The 20,932-nt window shown below is 43.0% G+C and overlaps 1 protein-coding gene across 3 annotated transcripts in view; it reads left to right on the forward strand.

Annotated features, from left to right (window-relative positions):
• The window catches only part of MGAM (maltase-glucoamylase), a 246,667-nt gene that overhangs the window by 83,049 nt on the left and 142,686 nt on the right, over nt 1–20,932 (forward strand). For 2 of the 3 annotated variants that reach the window (XM_065542689.1, XM_074036172.1), the window contains 19 exons: nt 689–817; nt 1,073–1,183; nt 1,511–1,573; nt 5,256–5,390; nt 6,190–6,277; nt 7,080–7,218; nt 8,026–8,159; nt 8,278–8,312; nt 8,405–8,521; nt 9,256–9,404; nt 10,023–10,107; nt 11,264–11,320; nt 12,975–13,099; nt 13,693–13,781; nt 15,805–15,854; nt 16,267–16,434; nt 17,902–18,054; nt 18,392–18,592; nt 20,369–20,523. The exons of the other annotated variant lie outside the window; for it this stretch is intronic. In XM_065542689.1, coding sequence (XP_065398761.1) covers nt 689–817; nt 1,073–1,183; nt 1,511–1,573; nt 5,256–5,390; nt 6,190–6,277; nt 7,080–7,218; nt 8,026–8,159; nt 8,278–8,312; nt 8,405–8,521; nt 9,256–9,404; nt 10,023–10,107; nt 11,264–11,320; nt 12,975–13,099; nt 13,693–13,781; nt 15,805–15,854; nt 16,267–16,434; nt 17,902–18,054; nt 18,392–18,592; nt 20,369–20,523 — 2,183 coding nt within the window. The remainder of the gene's footprint in view (nt 1–688; nt 818–1,072; nt 1,184–1,510; nt 1,574–5,255; nt 5,391–6,189; nt 6,278–7,079; nt 7,219–8,025; nt 8,160–8,277; nt 8,313–8,404; nt 8,522–9,255; nt 9,405–10,022; nt 10,108–11,263; nt 11,321–12,974; nt 13,100–13,692; nt 13,782–15,804; nt 15,855–16,266; nt 16,435–17,901; nt 18,055–18,391; nt 18,593–20,368; nt 20,524–20,932) is intronic. 3 annotated transcript variants of the gene reach the window in all.

Raw genomic sequence — 20,932 nt, forward strand, 5'->3', positions numbered from 1 at the left:
AAATCCTGGGATGGGTTTCCAGAGGACATACAGATGGAAATAAACCTTATTCTTCAATGGAGGATGGGAGGGGACCCAGTCATCAGAGAATTGATCCCATGAACCATCCCACATTTAATTTTATCCCACTTTTCTATTGTTTACAATTGTTCCATTAGTGGAACATAGTGTTTCCATTAGTGGATAGTGAAATGCAATATGACAGTCTCAGGAAGAATGTTGTGTATGATTACCCTCAAGATTCAGGATTCCAAAGCAACTATACATCTTTACTTTGTTTTGTAGTAGATTTGCCATTACCCGTCGATAATTAACAGTATTTTTCCTCAGCATGAACCACTGATACCAGGGGCAGTCTCTTGTAGGACGTCATCACAATCACACCTGATATGGGCAATTTACAAAGCACTTTCCAAACAGTGTTTTATCTTTTCCTCAGAATAGCCATGCTAGAGACACATTCTCATCTTATTTTATGCTGACTTTGATTTTTTTCTATCTTGTCACTGAACATTGTAAAAATTAAGTGAATTTCCCAGCACCTGTACCTAAGAAATAGCAGAGCTGGGATTTGAAAGCATCAACGAGAAGCTGTCTGGAATTCCACCATGTATAGTGGAGGGTTGTTCTCCTGTAAAGCTTGAGCATGTACAGCAGCAGCCACTCAGCTCCCCGTGTCCTCCCGCAGGACGTGCAGTACTCAGACATTGACTACATGGAGCGGCAGCTGGACTTCACCCTCAGCCCCAAGTTTGCTGGGTTTCCAGCTCTGATCAATCGCATGAAGGCTGATGGGATGCGGGTCATCCTCATTCTGGTTAGTCCTGATGTGAATGTGTGCTGTCTGTTTGGGAGCAGGTATGGGCTTTGGTGGAGAAAGAGTTATACTTTATTTCCATGTTTCAAATAGATAAATTGAAGTGCAGTAAGAATTCTGTATTTCCCAGGACTCACAGAAAGTCTACAGTTCAGGTAGAAGCCAGCGAGTTCACCCTGGAGGAGTTTTCCTTTATTCTGTTTCTCCTCATTCTCTGGCTTTGGTTTTCCCAATTGACTTATGCTTTGATTTCAGGATCCAGCCATTTCTGGCAATGAGACACAGCCCTATCCTGCCTTCACTCGGGGCTTGGAGGATGACGTCTTCATCAAATACCCAAATGATGGAGACATTGTCTGGGGAAAGGTATAATCCTAAGTGATGATCCACTAGTCCCTAGCCTGAGGGTGGGTCACGGTTAGGGGGTCACACACCTGTGTGTGTGATTTTTGGCATTTTCTATTTTGACCCAAGGTGTGAAGCTCTCCTTTTCTCAAACAATATTGTTGATACAATTAATGACCTTTAAAGTAATGTAACGTGTTATGGAATTCACTTTTCTTTTATGTCAATCCTACATGATAGTCAAAGTGTCATTGCTCCTAGGACATGGTTTATATAATAATTTCTTCGGAAATCCTGTGTAAGGGAAACTGTCTCTTGCATCGCTACTTAGTGTGTTTCTCTCCATAGGTCTGGCCCGATTTTCCTGGTGTTGTTGTGAATGACTCTCTAGACTGGGACAGTCAAGTGGAGGTAAAAGGGTCTTTGTCAATTTGGGTGGAGTCAGGGTTTCTAGGCAGGAGCAGCCGTTCCTGGGATACTGGACGTGCCTGTACCATGGACATGGACATGACAAGGAACAAACACTTAGGTTATGTGTCTTGGGTGTCAGTCTGTGCCAATTACCTTATATGAAGTAACACTTTACTGTCCACTGGGATGTAGATATGTATTATTATCCTTGGGATTCAAGCCCAGAGAGCTTAAATTATTTTTCCCCAGTTTTACGTGACAGAGTGGTGATTTCAATTCCAAGGCTGTCAGATTCCAAAGGCCCAGGAAATTTCCACTGGGCGATACCTCCTAGAAATGCTATCTTTCCCTGGACTGGCATACCATCTGTTGTTGCCATGGTTTTCCCTTTTTAACAGTCTTCAACCCTGGAAGACTGACTAGGTCTTTTTTTTTGTATATCTTTCTTTTTTTCCCCATGAACAGGTTCTCCATCTTCATACTTATAAGTCCTCCTCTGAGCCCAATCCTTCCTTGCATTTCTCAACTTTGCTTTTACCTCTCAGTTTCCAACCTTATTGTAAAACCTGCTCTCTCCTGTGGACAGTTCGTTGCTTATAATGGATCCAGGTAGCCCATGCTTCTGGACCTGAATTTTTTTCCAGATTCACTAAGTATTTCTTGCTTGAATGAATACATGGCTCCTTACAGGTCTAGGAAGCCTACAGCCCCATCCTCTGGCCAAGATGTGTGTCTCCTGAACTGAGGCAGCCTGTGTGCTTTACTATCAATTTTTGTGACAGTATCCACAGACAGGGTTGTCAGGGTGGGGCCGAGGACTTCCTGGAGAGCAAGTACCTTGCCCTACCTCTTGAGCTGTTCTTCAATAATGGTTATTCTTTCTGTGTAGAAATTGTAGCAGGGCATATGTAGCCTATGTGACCCGCACAGGAGATCTGAGGAGACAAGGAAAAGGCCTCTTTTCTAGGACATGTGCCAGGAATTAAAGGGACAAAGAAGCTGGCCTGTGCAGTCAGCAATGTGGTATATGTTGTGGAGTCTAGATACTCTCTCAGGATCAAGTGTTAATCAAAGAAATATCCATATTGTGGGAACAAATCCCAGCAGCTGTAAATTCAGTTAGCAGCCACTCAGAAGCCCAGGGGCGAAGACCTCTTTTGGGGGTTCTTTCTACATGATGAAAGATTGTCGCCCATGGAGAGAGGTGCAGGAGAAACACTCATCACCAGGAACCTGACTGGCAAGCGTTAGGCCAAAAATTCATGCCTTATCCAGATAAGCTGGTTTTGAGGGCAAGTGGTGAGTCCTAGAGGGAAAGACGTATATTAGATAGAACCCCAAAATCTGGAGCCTGAGGCTGGGACCTCGGACAGCTCCAACAGGGTAGTGAGAGCAGAAGGTACTGCAAGCCTGTGATGCCTACTTCTCTGTTGTCAGTCTCTGACTTCCTGGATCCCAGAGCCAGTTGGCAGCAGTTGCTCTTTTCATTTTAAAATGAGACACACTTGGGACGAGGTTGCTTGGCTATTGGAGTCCATGTCTTTATTTTCTGTTGGTAAATTCAGTAAAACAATACAAACAAAACAGAAGCTGGGGCAGGTTTTAAAGATTGACAAGAATGAGTCGGACTCAGTTCAAGGCTGTTTTCCTTTTATCTAGTACTGAACAAGTATCTATCTATGTCTGTCTGTCTGTCTGTCTATTTATCTATCTATCGTATCTATCCATTTACCTACTATATCCACTCTATATCTGTCTATCTATCAATCATCTATCAGATAAGTATTCAAAGGAGAAGACGTAGCTTCCTGTCCTCTTGTCATTCTCACAGTGAATAACTTGAAGCTTAGGGGTCCAAGCAGCCCACATGGACACAGGAACCTGCCCAGCCAGATAAGTTCTGGGTCATTGGCCTCTTGACTTTTATCAAGTAGTCAGGTACTACATTATGAGCCCCACAGTTCAGTGGCCAGTAGGGGCAACACTGCCACCTTGAGGCCATTTGGAAATCTGAGGGCAGTGTTGGTTATCACAGGGACACCAGATGGCGTTTAATGGGCAGTAGGCAGGGATGCCGATAGCTCTGATTGCAGGGAATTCTCCACAAAAAATCGTATGCCTCAAATGCCAGTTGGGTTTCTGATAAGAAACACTCTTTAGGGGATTCACATAATTTTAGGTAGCTCATAAGAGATTATTGGTAGATAGAATAATTGTAATTGTTAGGTTGGTGCACAGGTAATATTTGCCATTACTTTTAATTCCAAAACCGCAATTGCCTTTGCACCAATCTAATATTTGTAATATTAATAGTGAGACCCACTTGACGAGGCTGGTGAGGATGAAGCCACTGATGTCCAGGCCTGGCTTCACTGAGGATAAAATAGCCAAGAAGCCTATGAAAAGCAGATTTCTGAGTCCGAAGCTCCAGCAATTTGATTCATTAAATCTGTGATGGGATCTATGAATTGAGATTTGTAGCATTTGTAGATGTGCTACAAAAAGACTGCTAGGTGATCCTGAGGCCCAGTGCGTGGGTGGGTACATCACTGTTTGAAGACTGGAGAAAGTGAAGGCAGAAGCCACAAGGCAAATGGGCAGGCAAAGTCAGCACCTTGGAGAACGACAGAACATTTTTATGAAGGTGGAAGGGGTCATCTGAGCAGTACTTAGGGAATTTCATACGTCATGGCTGGCCAGTTTACCCACGTGTACCCCGTATGGGATACAATTCTGACTCAGATGGGGCTGATACTCTCTTTATTCTAATTCTCCATCCCCCACCTATCCCATTGTACCTAACTCTGCGTGATCTGGAGCTCTCTGTTTCTGGTGAAAGGTTCTCTTTGTCGGGTTTCCTGGTTTCTAACTCCATTTCCTCACAAAAGGCATCCCTGGCATGCCCACTTCTCTCAAGATTCTGCGTGATGTGAACCACTGTCTTCTCACATCCTTGGCAACCAGACCCATGCAGGCTGATCTGTTTCTGAAGAATATAAAGCAAACTTCTTACTCGCAAAAATATACAATGTAGATAAAAAGTTGTACCTTGAATCTGTCTTTCAGATAAGTAAAGACACTGCTTTTACTATTTGAGAGAAGAGGGGAATAAGGGGAAGTTGATGCATCCTCTTTAAGTCCTCTCAATTTATGCTCCAACAGCTGTAGTTGTCCTGTGATTCTGAAATTGTAGAAAACACTGAGGCGTACTGGTCAAATATCCTGAAATGTAATCTTATTCCTTCCTCCACTCTCTCAGTGGGGATGACATAGGAGGGACTCCCTGGGTGTTTCTTCCTAACATATTACCATGCATCTCATGTCTGCAGTCTCTCCCTGGCTTTGTCTTTGAGGAGTGCTTAGGAAATGGCAGGAGGGACTTTGAGGGTTGGGCATCGAATGCATGAGGACACTAGTTCAGGTCATTGCTTGTCGTTAACCATGTGTATATGAAGAGAAGAGTTTTTAGATGTTTTCCAAATGCTGGGAAGGTGTGCAAATTGCACTAATTTCTCTTCCCATTCTACATTTCTCTAATTAGTTAATAACATTATTTAGGCCCTGTTCAGGCCGTCTGTCACCATGCAGTTCAAGTATCTGTGTGAGTTGCATTCTCAGTAAGTGTCTGTTTGCTGTCTTATATGTTTGTGTGGGACATACAAATTATATTTATATTTTACAGCTATATCGAGCTTACGTGGCCTTCCCAGACTTTTTCCGTAATTCAACTGCCAAGTGGTGGAAGAGGGAAATAGAAGAACTGTACAACAATCCACAGAATCCAGAGAGGAGCTTGAAGTTTGATGGCCTGTGGATTGTAAGTGTGTGTGTGTGTGTGTGTGTGTGTGTGTGTACCTGTGGCACTTGTCTATCTTTGTGTGACTGAGTATATGGACCACTGACCTTCAGTCAAGAGGATAGTCATTGTCCAAGGAAGATTTTGGACATATCAGACACTTCCTCCACTCAGGAGTGGGACATCCCCGATAGCCCTCAGACTGTGTACCGGACCTAACACTCCTACTGTGAAACCTGTCAGGCCGGATCAGGTGTGGTGGCTCACACCTGTAATTCCAGTCCTTTGGGAGGCTGAGGTGGGCGGATCACCTGAGGTTGGGAGTTTGAGACCAGCCTGACCAACTTTGAGAAACGATGTCTCTACTAAAAAAAAAAACTTAGTCGGGTGTGGTGGGGCACACCTATAATCCCAGCTACTTGGGAGGCTGAGTCAGGAGAATCGCTTGAACATACTAGGCAGAGTTTGCGGTGAGCCGAGATCGCACCATTACACTCCACCCTGGGAAACAAGATCGAAACTCCGTCTCAAAAAATTGAAAAAAAAAAAAATCCTGGAGGCAATTTACTAGGAATTTCTTGGAAATTTGATTGCCTCACAGCCACCTGGGAAGAGATTTATTTTTTAAAACCTCTAGCCAGTCATTCTGTAGGAGTGAATTAATCTTTCCAGCCAGTTCTCACCAGGATTTGAAGTTCCCAGGGCTGGCATCTACAGGGATTACTGGATGTTGAACAATTTATTCACTGCTTCCTTGGCTCAGAATTGGCTGGGTAAATTATCTTAAAAAGTGAGTTATGTCTGTGTTTGGCATTTCTAGGATATGAATGAACCATCAAGTTTCGTGAATGGGGCAGTTTCTCCAGGCTGCAGGGACGCCTCTCTGAACCGCCCTCCCTACATGCCACGTAAGAACCCTTGGTCTCCTTGACTGGCAGAGCTAGGACTGGAAGGATGGCCACTGGAGGACCCCAGAGGCCAGGGGTGTGCCTGCACAGCTCAGGGCACATCCTCATGGCTGCTGTGGTTTACTGGGGACCAGAGACAAAAATGCTGCACTTACTTTACCCAGATGGGCATGTGCAAGTGACTAGACTCATTGAACAAATTTCCTGGAATTTGTCCAGAAAGCAGTTAGCAGTGCTCATGCCACAAAGGATCCTCAGAGCTAGGTTTCTAAGTTTTTCGGCTTGTGTGAATTCCATCACAGGAATTTCTTGTGTCATCAATGGGTGGGAATTATTGGCTTCCCCTTATGATGCAGCTGATGGACTTTGGAGTTATACTTAGGTTCATATCTTGGCTCCAGAAATTGTTCTCTCTAGGAGTTTTGTGACTTTTCAGAGATTATGCGATATTTCCAAATCTTGGTTTGCTAAACTGTAAAAGACAGATAATGATGTGTTCTTCATAGAATTATGGACATAATTGGCAAGTCAGAAGCCTAAAAAGGAGTCTGTCATGTAGTGTTCGAAAGCTGTACATTCTTCCTTACACCTCCACTTTCTTCAGTGAACTTGATGTTGGAAACACTGCAGGTGCCATAGCAGCTCAGAGCTGGGGGCTCTGTGCTCATGTCTCTGGGAAGATGGAGAGTGACCCAGGCAGGGCCCAAGTCAGTCTTAAGATCCAGTATCCAATCCCTTGAGGAGAGGTCAGGGATAAACAGAATCAGGGCTGGATTTCACCTCACCAGTTCTTCCTCCTCAGATTTGGAGTCCAGGGATAGGGGTCTGAGCAGCAAGACCCTGTGCATGGAGAGTCAGCAGATCCTCCCAGACGGCTCCCCGGTGCAGCACTACAACGTGCACAACCTGTACGGGTGGTCCCAGACCAGACCCACATACGAGTGAGTCTCTGCCTTCTCCAGCTGTCACAACCCGGAGGGATTGCCAGGGACTGACATAGCCACCCTAGTTTTCCTTTCATTCCGATTCCAGGGGTTAAGAGGATTCTCATGACAACCGTGTAATGATTCTTATTAAACAAATGCTCATTGATGTGGAGCCAGGCCCTCTGATTAAAAGGAGGAGGACAGATTTAAATAAGACATGGTCCCACCAGTGAAAAACTTAATGATCCTGGTGGGAACGACACACATGGAGACACCATAATGATCACACAGGGCAGCCGGCGGTGCAATAGCTTTTGTTACAGGAGGTGAAGGGAACACAGAGATTGGGCATCTCTCCCCTTTGTTTCAAAAGTGAATCATATTTTGAGGCTTTTTTTTTTTTGGCCATTCTTGGTTGAGGGTAACTGGTATTCTACGAAATTAACACAGTCCCCTTTGCAAGCTCAACAAATGGTATGTATTCTTCTAAGGACAGTCTTATGATCTTCACTTTGTTCCTCCTCAAATATAGAAAACTGCGTATCGAGGAAACCAATAGCAAGATTTAGTAATTCCTTACTATTTTTGGCTACTCCTTTGAGGTTGCTACAGTGAAGTTCCTTGTAAAGCACTGTGTGAACCCATGACTCGTTATCTACATTATCTGGGATCAGTGGGGCCCCCATTGCAGCTCAGATTCCCATGTTCCCTCCAATCACGCAGCAAACATTGACTAGGCTCAAGGGCTCTGGGAGCAGAAGCTCTCTGGCCTTTGCTCCCTTGGCCGTGCCCTCAGTTCACCTCCTGTTGCCCTCCAACCAGAGCCATGCAGGAGGTGACGGGACAGCGAGGGGTCGTCATCACCCGCTCCACATTTCCCTCTTCTGGCCGCTGGGCAGGACATTGGCTGGGAGACAACACGGCCGCGTGGGATCAGCTGAAGAAATCTATCATTGGTGCGTGGCTCCTTCCCAGGGCCTGTGCCGGTAGGGCAGGGAGTTGGGATCCTTGGGGAAGAGGCGAGGAGGCGGGTGGTGAGAGCCTGGTGTGACACTGCTGTGCTTCTCATTGCAGGCATGATGGAGTTCAGCCTCTTCGGCATATCCTATGTGAGTGTCCTTGGGATCCTCCTAAGCACCAAGAAGGTGGGGACATCTTTCAGAAATCATCAGCCGGCTTGTTTTGTTTCCTCTTGTTTCAGACAGGAGCAGATATCTGTGGGTTCTTTCAAGATGCTGAATATGAGATGTGTGTTCGCTGGATGCAGCTGGGGGCCTTTTACCCCTTCTCAAGAAACCACAACACCATTGGGACCAGGGTAGGACAGTGGCTCCTGCCTCCAGTGTTCTGTGTCACTTGAAAGACAATCTCCATTTCCAAACTAAAATTAACGCAGTTTGTATTTCTTGGGATATCTTTTAAAAAATTGTTGTTGTTGTTGTTGTTGTTGTTGTTGTTTGCGGGAGTGGGGACAGGTGCTTACTCTTTGTCTAGGCTGGATCGTGCCTTGTCCCAATCATGGCTGACTGCAGCCTCGACCTCTGGTTCTAAAGCGATTGTCCCACCTCAGCCATCTGAGTAGCTGGGACTACAGGCACATACCAACGTGCCCACCTAATTTTTGCATTTTTTGTAAGATGTGGTATTGCCATATTTCCCAAGCTATTCTCTGACTCCTGGGCTCAAGTGACCCACTCGACTCAGCCTCCGAAAGTGTTGGGATTACAGGCATGACCCAGTGCTCCCTTAAAAATTGTTACGACCTAGTGTCTCAATGAACCATATCCCTCAGTGTTCTTCAGATTTTTTTTTTTCCTGTTTTTTAGGCAAAATTGTACCAAAAAGAATGTCTTACAGTGAGATTTTATCTGCTGTCCTAGGAGAGCTTCAGTGACTCTTTCCAGTGTGTTAAGAGTATTCCCTGGGCCTCATGTATAGTTTTCTTTTGTTTAGCTGTGAGTGATCTTCAGTTGGAATATGCTTTCAGTGACCTTCTTAAATCCCCGAGAACATCCAGGACAAGCTCCCAACACTGTTCTCTTTCTCCTTTAGAGACAAGACCCTGTGTCCTGGGATGCTGCTTTTGTGAACATTTCCAGAAATGTCCTGCAGACCAGATACACCCTGTTGCCATATCTGTATACCTTGATGTATAAGGCCCACACGGAGGGCGTCACTGTTGTGCGGCCTCTGCTTCATGAGTGAGTGTCCAGCAGGGATCCTGATGACTAATGGATGACTTATTGCATTCTATATGGCGGGAGTTGATATACACAATTCTTCCAAATTGAAGACATGCTTGCCTTTTGACATGAACCCTTGAGGCCCAGACCATACTTTATTACTCTCTTTAGCACAGTGTTATACGTACCATAGGTCATGAAAAAAGGCTATGTATACAATGAACAAAATTGAATCATGCCGTATAGCATAGAATAGTTTCATTCTGATTTGGCTGTGCAAAGACCTATCTATGTTTTGTCAGTTTGGTTATATGGACCCAAGTCACAAAAGAAGAATTTCAGCAAGAGATTTGAGGGAGGAGCACAATCCTTGCATTTAAAATGTGCCATGGTTAAGAAATGAGGTAATAGTTTACAGGAGAGAACACGTCTACATCCCAGCATTTCTGAAGTTTGAGGCACATCCCGTGGGGAGAGCAGAGGCTGGTGCTCCTGATGAAGCTAGGCCTAGGGATAAGGCAAGGCAGGCTCAGGGGCAGCTGGATTTCCGACTGGATCTGAACTTGAGGAGCTTCTTCCGAGTCTCGGGCTGGGGCTCTGTTGGGCTCTGTTGGGCACCTTCATTTCCCTTTCCAGGTTTGTGTCAGACCAGGTGACGTGGGACATAGACAGTCAGTTCCTGCTGGGCCCAGCCTTCCTGGTCAGCCCCGTCCTGGAGCGCGTGAGTATGGAGGCCTCCGATGGGGGGAGGATCCCAGCTGTGAGGCTTGGGGAAAAGGACGAGGAGAGAGGCCTGAGCTGGTGGGGGTCGTAAGACATGGTTTCTTATTCTCCCTGTGTCTATTTCTCTCCTTCTGAGCTGAAGTCCGTCACTTAGGTGTTGTGGGCCTCAGCTCCTTCATCTTTAAAATGAGCCTAACAACTCTGCTTCATAGGATGATCAAGAAGAAAAGACCTCATGGTGTATTCAATGACACAATCATTTCTTCGTTAACTAAAATAAGGAATAGAAGGTCAAATGGGGGCAGTGTCGTAAAGAATGTATAAGAGTCCTCTAGCACTATTACAACTCTTCAGAAGGATTACTTGGCAATGTGTGTACTTGTATTGCTGCTGGCTACCCCTTCCCTTCCTGTGTAGGAGTGCCTCCCAGCAGTAAAAGCCTTTCTTTACTTCTGTTGTTGATTAAGCTTCTGATTAAAATACCAGTTAATTGTACCTCCCCCAAATCTTTTTTTTTTTTTTGAAACAGAGTCTCACTTTTTTGCCCGGGCTGGAGTGCAGTGGTGTGATCTTGGCTCGGTGTAACTTCCGCCACCCGGGTTCTAGTGATTCTCTTGCCTTAGCCTCTTGAGTAGCTGGGACTACAGGCACATGCCACCATGCCTGGCTAATTTTTTTTTGTATTATTAATAGAGACAGGGTTTCACTATGTTAGCCAGGGTGGTCTCGATATCCTGACTTCATGATCCGCCCCCCTCGGCCTCCCAAAGAGCTGGTATTTCACGCGTGACGCACCGCTCCTGGCCCCAAAGTATTACTATACCCACAAAATTTTCTTCTGCCCAAACACAACCTCAGTTGTTTGTCTCTTTAAGAGGAAATGGGGTAAGTCTGTGTTTATAAGCAACAGTGATTTATTTTTTCCCGAACTCCTGGATACCAAAGTGCTTTATGAAGCCACTTGTTTTGGGTAGGCAAATCTCCTGTTTAAAAAAGAAAACGGGAAGAAGGTTTCCCCAGTCGCTAACCTCTCCAGATATGAGGCAGATGGGTCTAAAGCCATCAGAATTATTTCACCTCTTTCCTAAGCAGTTTGATTTCTCTGTCCTGGAAAATGGTGCCCACTGCCTCACTTTGTTTGTGTTCCATTTTAGAATGCCAGAAATGTCACTGCATATTTCCCTAGAGCCCGCTGGTACGATTACTACACGGTAAGTTTTTCTGAATGTTTATACAACATGGGAAAATGGTAGAGAAAACAAAGGCTTTACCTCTGATGGACCTTAGGTCAAATGCTGGATATGTAACCCACCTGCTGTGTGTTCTTAGAGAAGCCACTTTAACCCTTGTAATCTCAGTTTTCTCACGTCCAAGTGGGGTTAGACCACTTCCCTCATAGAACCGTTGTGAAATAACACATAAAGCATCACACCCAGGATCTGTTTTTTTGTGGGTGTTCTCTTTGTGTTAGTTTTTAATATTTCCTTATGTCACTGCTATTTACCATGTTGTGTAAAGGCAGATGGTAGCCAACATTGGAGATTGTGTTGCCAAGTGTAGTTTTTGTTTTTAATGTTTGTATCTTTGCCTCCTGTAAGTTTGTAAGCATAGAGGCCGTTTTGTCTCTTTTTATTAAATATCTCCTTCCATAGCATAGATACTCAAAGAAGGGCGATGCACATAATTACCTAAGGCACACAAGTGATTAGACAATATGCAAAACACACAGAGGTGTGGGACCCAACCCTTGTGAGTCTAAGCAGTGCAAGTACATTTAGAAATGAGGCAGCAATGAAGAGCTCCTTGCCTCATAGTTTCATTGCTAGTATGATTCCCAAAGACTCAGCTGGGAAGCCAGGGTCTTCCAGGGCAGCTCTGGGGTGGTGGTCTCTTGCTGGGACCCTGAGAAGTCAGACCTTGATTCATGAGGAAGAATCAAAGGAGGTATTTCCTTCGTTTCTAACCAGGCTTCTTCTTCTGACTTTCTGAGGAGAACATAGTTGAGGGCTGGCAATACAGCAAAGGGGTACAAGCAGGGAAACAAGAAGCAGAGCATGTGCTGGCCCCTTTCATCCCAAGGGATTGCAGTGAGATTAGGTGAAAACTGGAGAAGGATGTACAATTTTGAAGATGAATCTCATAGTTAGGATTAATGAAGAAGTGTCACCTTCCCAAGTTTGGGTACTTATTACTCGTTCTAGAGCACAGCCTGGCAAACTACGGCCTACAAAAAAATCTGGTTGTTTGCTGATTTGCATATAAAGTTTTATTGGAACACAGCCATGCATATTCGCTAGTTCTCAACAATAACAGCTAATTACCTGTAAAGTAGTAGCTCTCAAATGAGAAGATTTTGTCTCCCAGGGGACATTTGGCAGTGCCTGTGATATTTTTTGTTGGCACAACAGGGTGGGGGTGAGGAGGCGATGCTGCTGACATCTGAGGATTTTGCTAAATATCAAAAGGCACAGATAGCCCCATCACCAGAGAAGTGTCTGGCCCCAAATCTCAATAGTGCTGAGACTGAAAAGCCCTGCTCTAGTTGAAAACATGTAGGATGGAAGGATGGTCCCTTAGGTTAGGTTTCTGATTCAGGTGAGAGAGTAGCACCTCTTCCTGTCACACATCAGGCAAATGTAGTTTGTACGGTGGAAGCAAAGGCATAGACCCTAACAAGATATGATAGCAGCCTTGCGAGATTTTATGCAGCACTTGGTGAATGCGAAATGGGTAATGGCAGGTAAGTGGTGAAGGGTGATGAGCAGGCATAAGTTCAGAGGGGAGGATGAGATGTCTGGCAGGATGCGTTGTTCAGGAAGGGTCCTTTCCTCTCCTTCATCATCTCTTACCTTCTTCTGCCCACAGGGTGTGGATATGAACGCAAGAGGAGAGTGGAAGACCTTGCCAGCCCCTCTTGACCACATTAATCTTCATGTCCGTGGGGGCTATATCCTGCCCTGGCAAGAGCCTGCACTGAACACCCACTTAAGGTGAATGACAGGACTCAGGTTTTCCTTTACATGTCAGTTAGCTCAACAATCTGTAATGAAGTCCACCAAAACGTAAGCATCACTCTCAAGCCCACATGCAATTTTACTCAACACTTGTTTTTCTTTGTTTGCTTGTTTGTATGTTAATCTTTTTCAGACTCGATACTCTGACTAATTATTACTAACTCTTTGAAGTCTAAGGGAGTGAGATGATAGGTCTAAGAACGTCATTTTTAATCTCACATCTGAGATGGAAGTCAATATAGGAGCAGCCACGATTGACAACAGCTTTGCAGAAGCTGCTGTTTTAGAACCTTGTCCAATGGATTTTGAAAGACTGTAGTTCATGTCCTTCCTTAAACCCTTTGAATTGCTTTTCAAAACACGCTAACAGCCAGGTGATCAACCTCATTTGTTTGCCAGGACTGTTGCAATTTTAGTACCAGAAGTCTCCCCTCTTGGGATACTTCTCATTTCTGAGAATCATCTGCTGCTAGTATCTTTTCCAGTTTGAAATCTGATGGAAATATTCTCAACTCCGTTGGCAAAATTCTCTGACTCCTGTCTTGTCTCTTGAATCTTGTTCCCCACAGTCGAAAGAACCCTCTTGGTCTTATCATTGCGCTAGATGAGAACAAAGAAGCAAAAGGAGAACTTTTCTGGGATGATGGGCAAACAAAGGGTGAGCGCTGTTACGATCATGTTGCTGTTTCCAAACCCGCACCTGTGACTTGTGGTCCTTCCCTCCTGCTGGTCGCTGAGCTGTGGGAGAAATCTCAGCAGGCACAGCAGCAAGAGTCACTGAAGTATTTTGTTTCTGGTCGCACCATTCAGGGATAGTGGTAGATGAACTGCAGACGAAAGAAATATACATGTGTACCTCTAACAATTCTCCCATTAGCCAGTGATATCTATAATAGGCTCTCATTTTATTGTCAATGGGTGCTTAGATGAAAAGGTTTTAAGACTGTTCCCTAATTCAATGTTAATGTCTTCCTCCCAAAATTCTTATGAGCAAACGTTGACGATATAAAAATCATGCCCCTACCAGTGAGGCAGTGAGAATATACTGTTCCAGTGTGTACTCATCTAGCCGTACATTTTAGCCTATTTTTGGCTCCCATATACGAACAATTCTTGTGCTTCAAGTTTAGGAAATAGATTCCCTTGAAGCATATGCCTTGGAAGCCCTCAGAAGGGAATCTTTACAATGTTCCAGTAGGAAAGAGGAGGAAAAACAATGGCTTGGCCTTGGAGATGCTTGTCCATCTAATCCAATATGTAGATTCAAAATTATTCATTTATTTAGTTGTAAAATATTTAGTTGGGAAATAAAGATTGAATATATTTAAGGTGGACAATATGAGGATTTAATATACGTAGGCATAGTATAGTGATTACCACAGCTATTTTAATGAACACATTCATCACCACCAATACTGCAGACTGGATCCCCAGACCTTATTCATCTACTAACTGAACGTTTGTACCCTTGACCATCATCTCCCCATTTTCCATGGCCGCAGGCTGTGAGAACAACTGTTGTAGGCTCTGCTTCTAAGAGATGAACTTTTTTAGATTCCACATAGAGGTGAGACCATGCCGTATTTGACTTTCTGTCTCTGGCTTATTTCACTTGGTATAATGTCCTCCAGAGTCATTCATGCTGTTGCAAATGGCAGAATGTTGTACTTTTTTTGTCTGAAAAATATTCTACTGTATATATGTCCCAAAATATGTTTATCTATTCATCCACCGATAGACACTTAGGTTATTTTCTTATCTTGGCTACTGTGAGGAAAGAAATTAAAAACTTAAATGTAAGGGCTAAAATTGTAAAGCTCCTAGAAGAAAACATAGAAAAATCCTCCTTGACGTAGTCTTGGCAGTGACTTTTTTGGATATGACACCAAAAGCAAAGGCAAATTGCCAAAAAGGCAACAAGCATGACTACATCAAACTAAGAGGCTCCTGCACAGCAAAAGAAACAATCAACAAAGTGAAAAGGCAAACTACAGAACGGATAAAAATCTTTGCAAACCGTATATCTCAGAAGAGATTAATATAAAAAATATGGAACTCACGCCACTGCAAAAGATCCAATGACCCAATTACAAACTGGGTGAAGGACCTGAGCAGATGTTTTCCCAAGGAAGACATACAAGTGGCTAACTGGTATGTGAAAAGATGCTCAACATCAGGAAATGACAGAAATTGCAAATCAAAAATCACAGTGAGATATCCCCTCACACCTGTTAGCATGGAAATCGTAAAAAAGATAAGAGATAAGTGCCGGCGAGGGTGTGGAGAAAATGGAATATTTTAGACTGTTGGTGGGAATGTAAATTATTACAGCTGTTATGCAAAATAGTATGGAGGTTCCTCAAAAAATTAAGAACAGATCTTCCCTGCAATCCCATGAAATCCCGCTTCTGGGTGTATATCCACAGTACAGGAAACCAGTATCTCTAAGAGATATACTCACTCCTCCCATATTCATTACAGCATGATTTGCAACAGCCAAGATATGGAAACATTCTAAGTGTACATTCATGAATGAATACAATGGAATATTATTCATCCATAAAGAAACGGAAATACTGCCGTTTGTGACATCAGGATGTAACTGAAAAGAGTGGTGGTGTGAAATCTGTTTTTCCGTGGTGGGCAAGCTGGAATCTGACTTGACTTTCTCTCACTTGCAGATACTGTGGCCAATAAAGTGTATCTTTTATGTGAGTTTTCTGTCACTCAAGTGAGTATCATATTTTTCTGAATCTTAGGTGTGGGCTTTGGGCTGACCATTAGCATATCTGTGCTTGTGTATATTGTATATGTGTGATTATATTTGTAACTTTCTATGCATTATTGGCTATGAGTGAGCACATTTCTATTTATGATTTCATCAGAGTTTTCAAAAGAAGGCATTAATATAGCAAACAGCATTTGTAAATAGAGTTTAAAAATATCTGTGTGTTTTTATGATAGTTTTAAATTAGAAAATTATTAAAATAATTTTGTATTTCTTGAGCACATACTAGTAGAGAAAGCAGAGAGGCATCCAGGGCAGTGGGGGTGTCCGGTCTGCAATGGAATATTTGAGTGACTTGAGAATCTGTGTATTACAGGCATACCTTTATGCATAATTGGACTTAATTGTTTTGTAGAACCGCTTGGAGGTGAATATTTCACAATCAACCTACAAGGACCCCAATAATTTAGCATTTAACGAGATTAAAATTCTTGGGACGGAGGAACCTAGCAATGTTACAGTGAAACACAATGGTGTCCCAAGTCAGACTTCTCCTACAGTCACTTATGATTCTAACCTGAAGGTAAAAGCCCATTTTGTTGAGATGATGTATTGAGAATTCTCCATAGTATCATGGTGTTCCTTTTTGCCAAGGTTGCATGGGTTCTTGAAGGAATAGAGCAACTATGAGGCCTGTTTTTTGGAAGTTAGAGGACTGGGAATAAAATGAGGTGGCAAGAGCTAGAATGAGTTGGGTGTTTACCTTATTCCCCTCTCTGCCTCCCAATGTTCTTCTCTCTCTAACTGATTTCACTTCCTTTTCCCTCAAATAGAATTATAATTACAATGAGGCACAAGAAGAGCAAAGTTAGGAAAGTGGGGAACAGCCTTACATTATTAGACTGTGAAAATTATATGACTGGAACAGCATAGATAAGATTCAGTTTTGAAAAAGAGAGCAGTTTGCATAGGAAACTTGTGGTCAGATTTTGGAGGGTCTTAGTTACCAACTTGATTTAATTCTCAAAGGGCCTCACGTTGATCCTTGAATGAAGGCTGTGCTACTGTGTGTGAGCATTGCTGGGAGTGGGAGTGGGTTTTGGGGACTAGTTGAACTGGGAAGTACAAGATCATTTAGACTGGGAGGAGACTGGGAGAAGGATGATAATTTTAGAATGGGATTTTATTATTCCAGACAAGTGAGAACTTGGGAAATGCTGTTTAAAGAAATGTCAGAGATAAGAAAAGTATATAGAAAAATATTAACTATTTGAATGAATGGTAATCAAGGAAGGTTTCAAAATTGGAGTCTTTGGGGTTACAGAAACGAAGAGGCTAGGGTGTTAGAAATGGAAAGAAATACATGATTTTTTTCAGCCTCTCAATTTTGCTGTTGCTAAAATTGAAACCCAAATAAATGAAACAGAATACCCGACTTACCCTGATGTGATTATTATGCATTGTATGCCTGAATCAACATACGTCATATAACCCATAAATATGTATACCTACTATATATCCATTAAAATTAAAAATTAAAGAAATCATTTGTTCAATGTTCTATGGAAATGTGGACATGATAACCAGATCATATGATTCTTAATGCTGTGTTCTTTCTACCACTCCATGCCAATGGGGGATACTGGTTTGGGGACTGGAGAGCAAGGGGATCAGCTCACTTTGGGTGACACCATGTGTCATGCTGAAGAGGAAGTGCAGAAGAGAGCCTGCCAGACAAGACACAGAGGGCTAAGAGGAGTCAGGACAGAAAAGAATAAGGGGTGATCATGACAGGTTTCATTTGACTGAGTTGTTTTCTTTATTCTATGTACAAGATTCGGCTAGAGAGGAGACCTTTGCCCTGTTGCTGCTAATTAGATTCCCCCAATGTGCAGTTCTCTTCTTATGGCCTAAAGTCATATGTTGGTTGAATGGTTGAATGTCTGGTCAAATTTCTATATTCTTTCCTAAAAAAAAAAAAAAAAGCCTCAGATCTTGCAAGGCCTATCTCCTAAAGATGAATTTCCTTGTGATTTCTGTATTCCTACAGGTTGCCATTATCACAGACATCAATCTTCTCCTGGGAGAAGCATACACAGTGGAGTGGAGCATAAAGATAAGGGATGATGAAAAAATAGACTGTTACCCTGATGAGAATGGCGCTTCTGCAGAAAACTGCACTGCCCGTGGCTGTATCTGGGAGGTAACCATGCTGCTGGGGTTCACGTGCATGGAAGTCTCCACACCTAATGTATAGTTTCTTAAGTATAGCAGTAGTACTTACATAACTACTTAAAATCCATAGAAAGGACTCCCTAAGGGACATGTTCTGGATGTGATGAATATGTGGGGACAAGTGTGAAACTTTTTAAAATGAATATTTTGCTTGGAGACGAGGAAATTAAAGTTATGTTATTGCCAAGTGATCAGTGATGGGCTGGTTTTATTGTCATATAAAATGATGTTTCTACCCGCGTTTAGGTTAGAGAACTTTAAGACCACATGCTGTGCTGATGTATGACTTTACCCTTACTTTTCAGGCATCCAATTCTTCTGGAGTCCCTATTTGCCATTTTGTCAACGATCTATACTCTGTCAGTAATGTTCAATATAATTCACATGGGGCCACAGCTGACATCTCCTTAAAGTCTTCCGTGTATGCCAGTGCCTTCCCCTCCACACCCGTGAACCCCCTTCGCCTGGATGTCACTTACCATAAGAATGAAATGCTGCAGTTCAAGGTAAACACAGCACATGTATCAGGTGGTGACTTGACCCTTTTCAGTCCCATTACCTTTTATTGGTCTGGGTCACAGAACCCTAAAATAAGTTAATCATGCTACAATAGACTAGATCATTATCCAGAGAGCAGTGAGAAATCATTGAGGGAACAATGAGACCTGCCCTGATTTTCATTTGGAGAAGATTACTGTGGCTGCTGTTAGGAAAATGGTTGGGAGAGAAAAAGTGGGTACGGAGAGACAAGTTGGGAGGCTGCCAGTTAAGCAGATCGGCTGAGGGCTTAGGCTTGGACTAGACACTGGAATGCAGGTGGAGAAGAGTGCACCTATTTAAGGTTCAGGAAGTTGTGTTACCGGGTCTGGCGCTCAGTTGAGAGCAGGTGACAATGGAGAGGGAAGCATCAAGAGTGATGTCCGTGTTGGTATCTTGCATCTTAATATGGATGGTGCTGACATTAACTGGAATAGGAATACTGAAAAGGTTTGTGCTTGATCAATGTAAGATGATATGTTCAGTTTGGGATACTGAATTTGAGATATATAAAATAGCCACCAATGTGCAGTGATTTCATTTCTTTCCAGGATTTAATTGCATTTAAGGACTAGGGATGGACTAGAGATTAGGTCTGTTTTTCTATTAAACTAAGCTTCTCAAGGACAGGAACGTGCCCTTTCCATTTTCTGCTTCTGAAGTCTAATACAGAGCCTGGCAGATAGTTAGCGCTGTAATGTTATTGACACAGTAAGTGAAAGCGATCAGGACATTGTCACATTGCCTGAGAGGTTCTTTATAATCTGACATCAACCTGAATTCAGAGTTTTTGTACCTCCTCTAATTCAGGGATGATGATGTAGTGTGTTTGTACATCATAGCACTAGCATGTTGTAGGCACCTAATGGGTTTGAAATGAATGAACCTCCTTGGAGTTTTAGCCTTAACCATTGCCTACTCTACCTCTTGATGATACAGTAGCTCTTTCCAAAATATTTGCCTCCTTCTGACCCACTTTAATTCTCTCTGCCTTTCCGGTTGTTATTCTTCAGCAGAATGACTTGATCTCCTTCCTTTGTTTGGTTAATGCCTACCAAGCTTTTAATACTCTAGACTGTATTTCTCCCGGGACACCATCTCAGTCTTCCAGAAACAATGTTAGGCATTTTCTTCCCTAGAATCTCACAGCACGTCTACATAGCTGTCCCTTAGCACACATCACCCAGGTGTTTTGAGCTGCTCTATTTCACTTCTCATTCGCATGTGAATTTTGTAAAACCATAACACTGCCTTATACAGCTCACATCCCTAGTGTCTTGTGCAGTGTCAGGCAGGGATGTAGTAGATACTCATGAGTCAGTTTAGATACCACCTTCAGCAAGGAGATTCTGATAATTTTAATCAAATAGATTTCATTTTGGGGAGACGGGTTTTTTTTTCAATTCATAATGGTTTTAAGGTATTTTTATATACTCATATGCCCACAGAAAGTAAAAAGTAACATATTCATAAATACCATACTGATTCCAGAATGATTTTCCACATTAGCACTAATATCCCATTGAGTATATTAATGTAATAGAGGCCTTAATAATGAGAAATGACAGAAAAAATGTTTAATCCTATGTTGTTATTTGATATATTAATTAAATCTCAGATATCATCAACTTAAAGTAGACAGAAATATAGCATCTGAACTTTTTGTCCGAAAATAAATAGATTCTGCTAAGGGTATAGGTTTCAAGAATACTATTCTTGCCTCAAATCGATTTCCTCTGGCCTAGATTTATGATCCCAACAACAATCGGTATGAAGTTCCAGTTCCTCTGAACGTACCCACGGTGCCATCCAGCACCCCTGAGGGTCAACTCTATGATGTCCTCATTAAGAAGAATCCATTTGGGATTGAAATCCGCCGCAAGAGTACAGGCACTATAATGTGAGTGGTTTCTAGTGTGACTCAGAGTTGGTGTCTACTTGTGCCTTCGCTGCCAGGTCCATTGTCCTTGGATGTATATCCTGGTTCCAAACATCACATTGTTCACTTTCAGATCCATGGATGAGTTGTTTCCTTCAGACCTGTTCTTATGGGACATCTTTAGCATTCTGGAAATAATTACTGAGGCAGTTGAGTGTGCCTGAGGATTCATCCAACAAATGTTTATGGGGTGCCTTGTCTAGAGTAGATGCTGCTCCTTATAGACAGCTGAGGGTTCTCTTCTCATGACAACCAATAATAAGTAAACATCACTTTGAGTGCTATGTAGAAAATGCACTGAGGGGTGCAAGGGTGGAAGGTGGTGCTGGTGTGGGGTGTACCCAGCTGTGATGGTGAGGAGTGCTTTGGT

The sequence above is a fragment of the Macaca fascicularis genome, chromosome 3 (assembly GCF_037993035.2).
Source record: "Macaca fascicularis isolate 582-1 chromosome 3, T2T-MFA8v1.1".
Classification (NCBI taxonomy): Eukaryota; Metazoa; Chordata; class Mammalia; order Primates; family Cercopithecidae; genus Macaca; species Macaca fascicularis.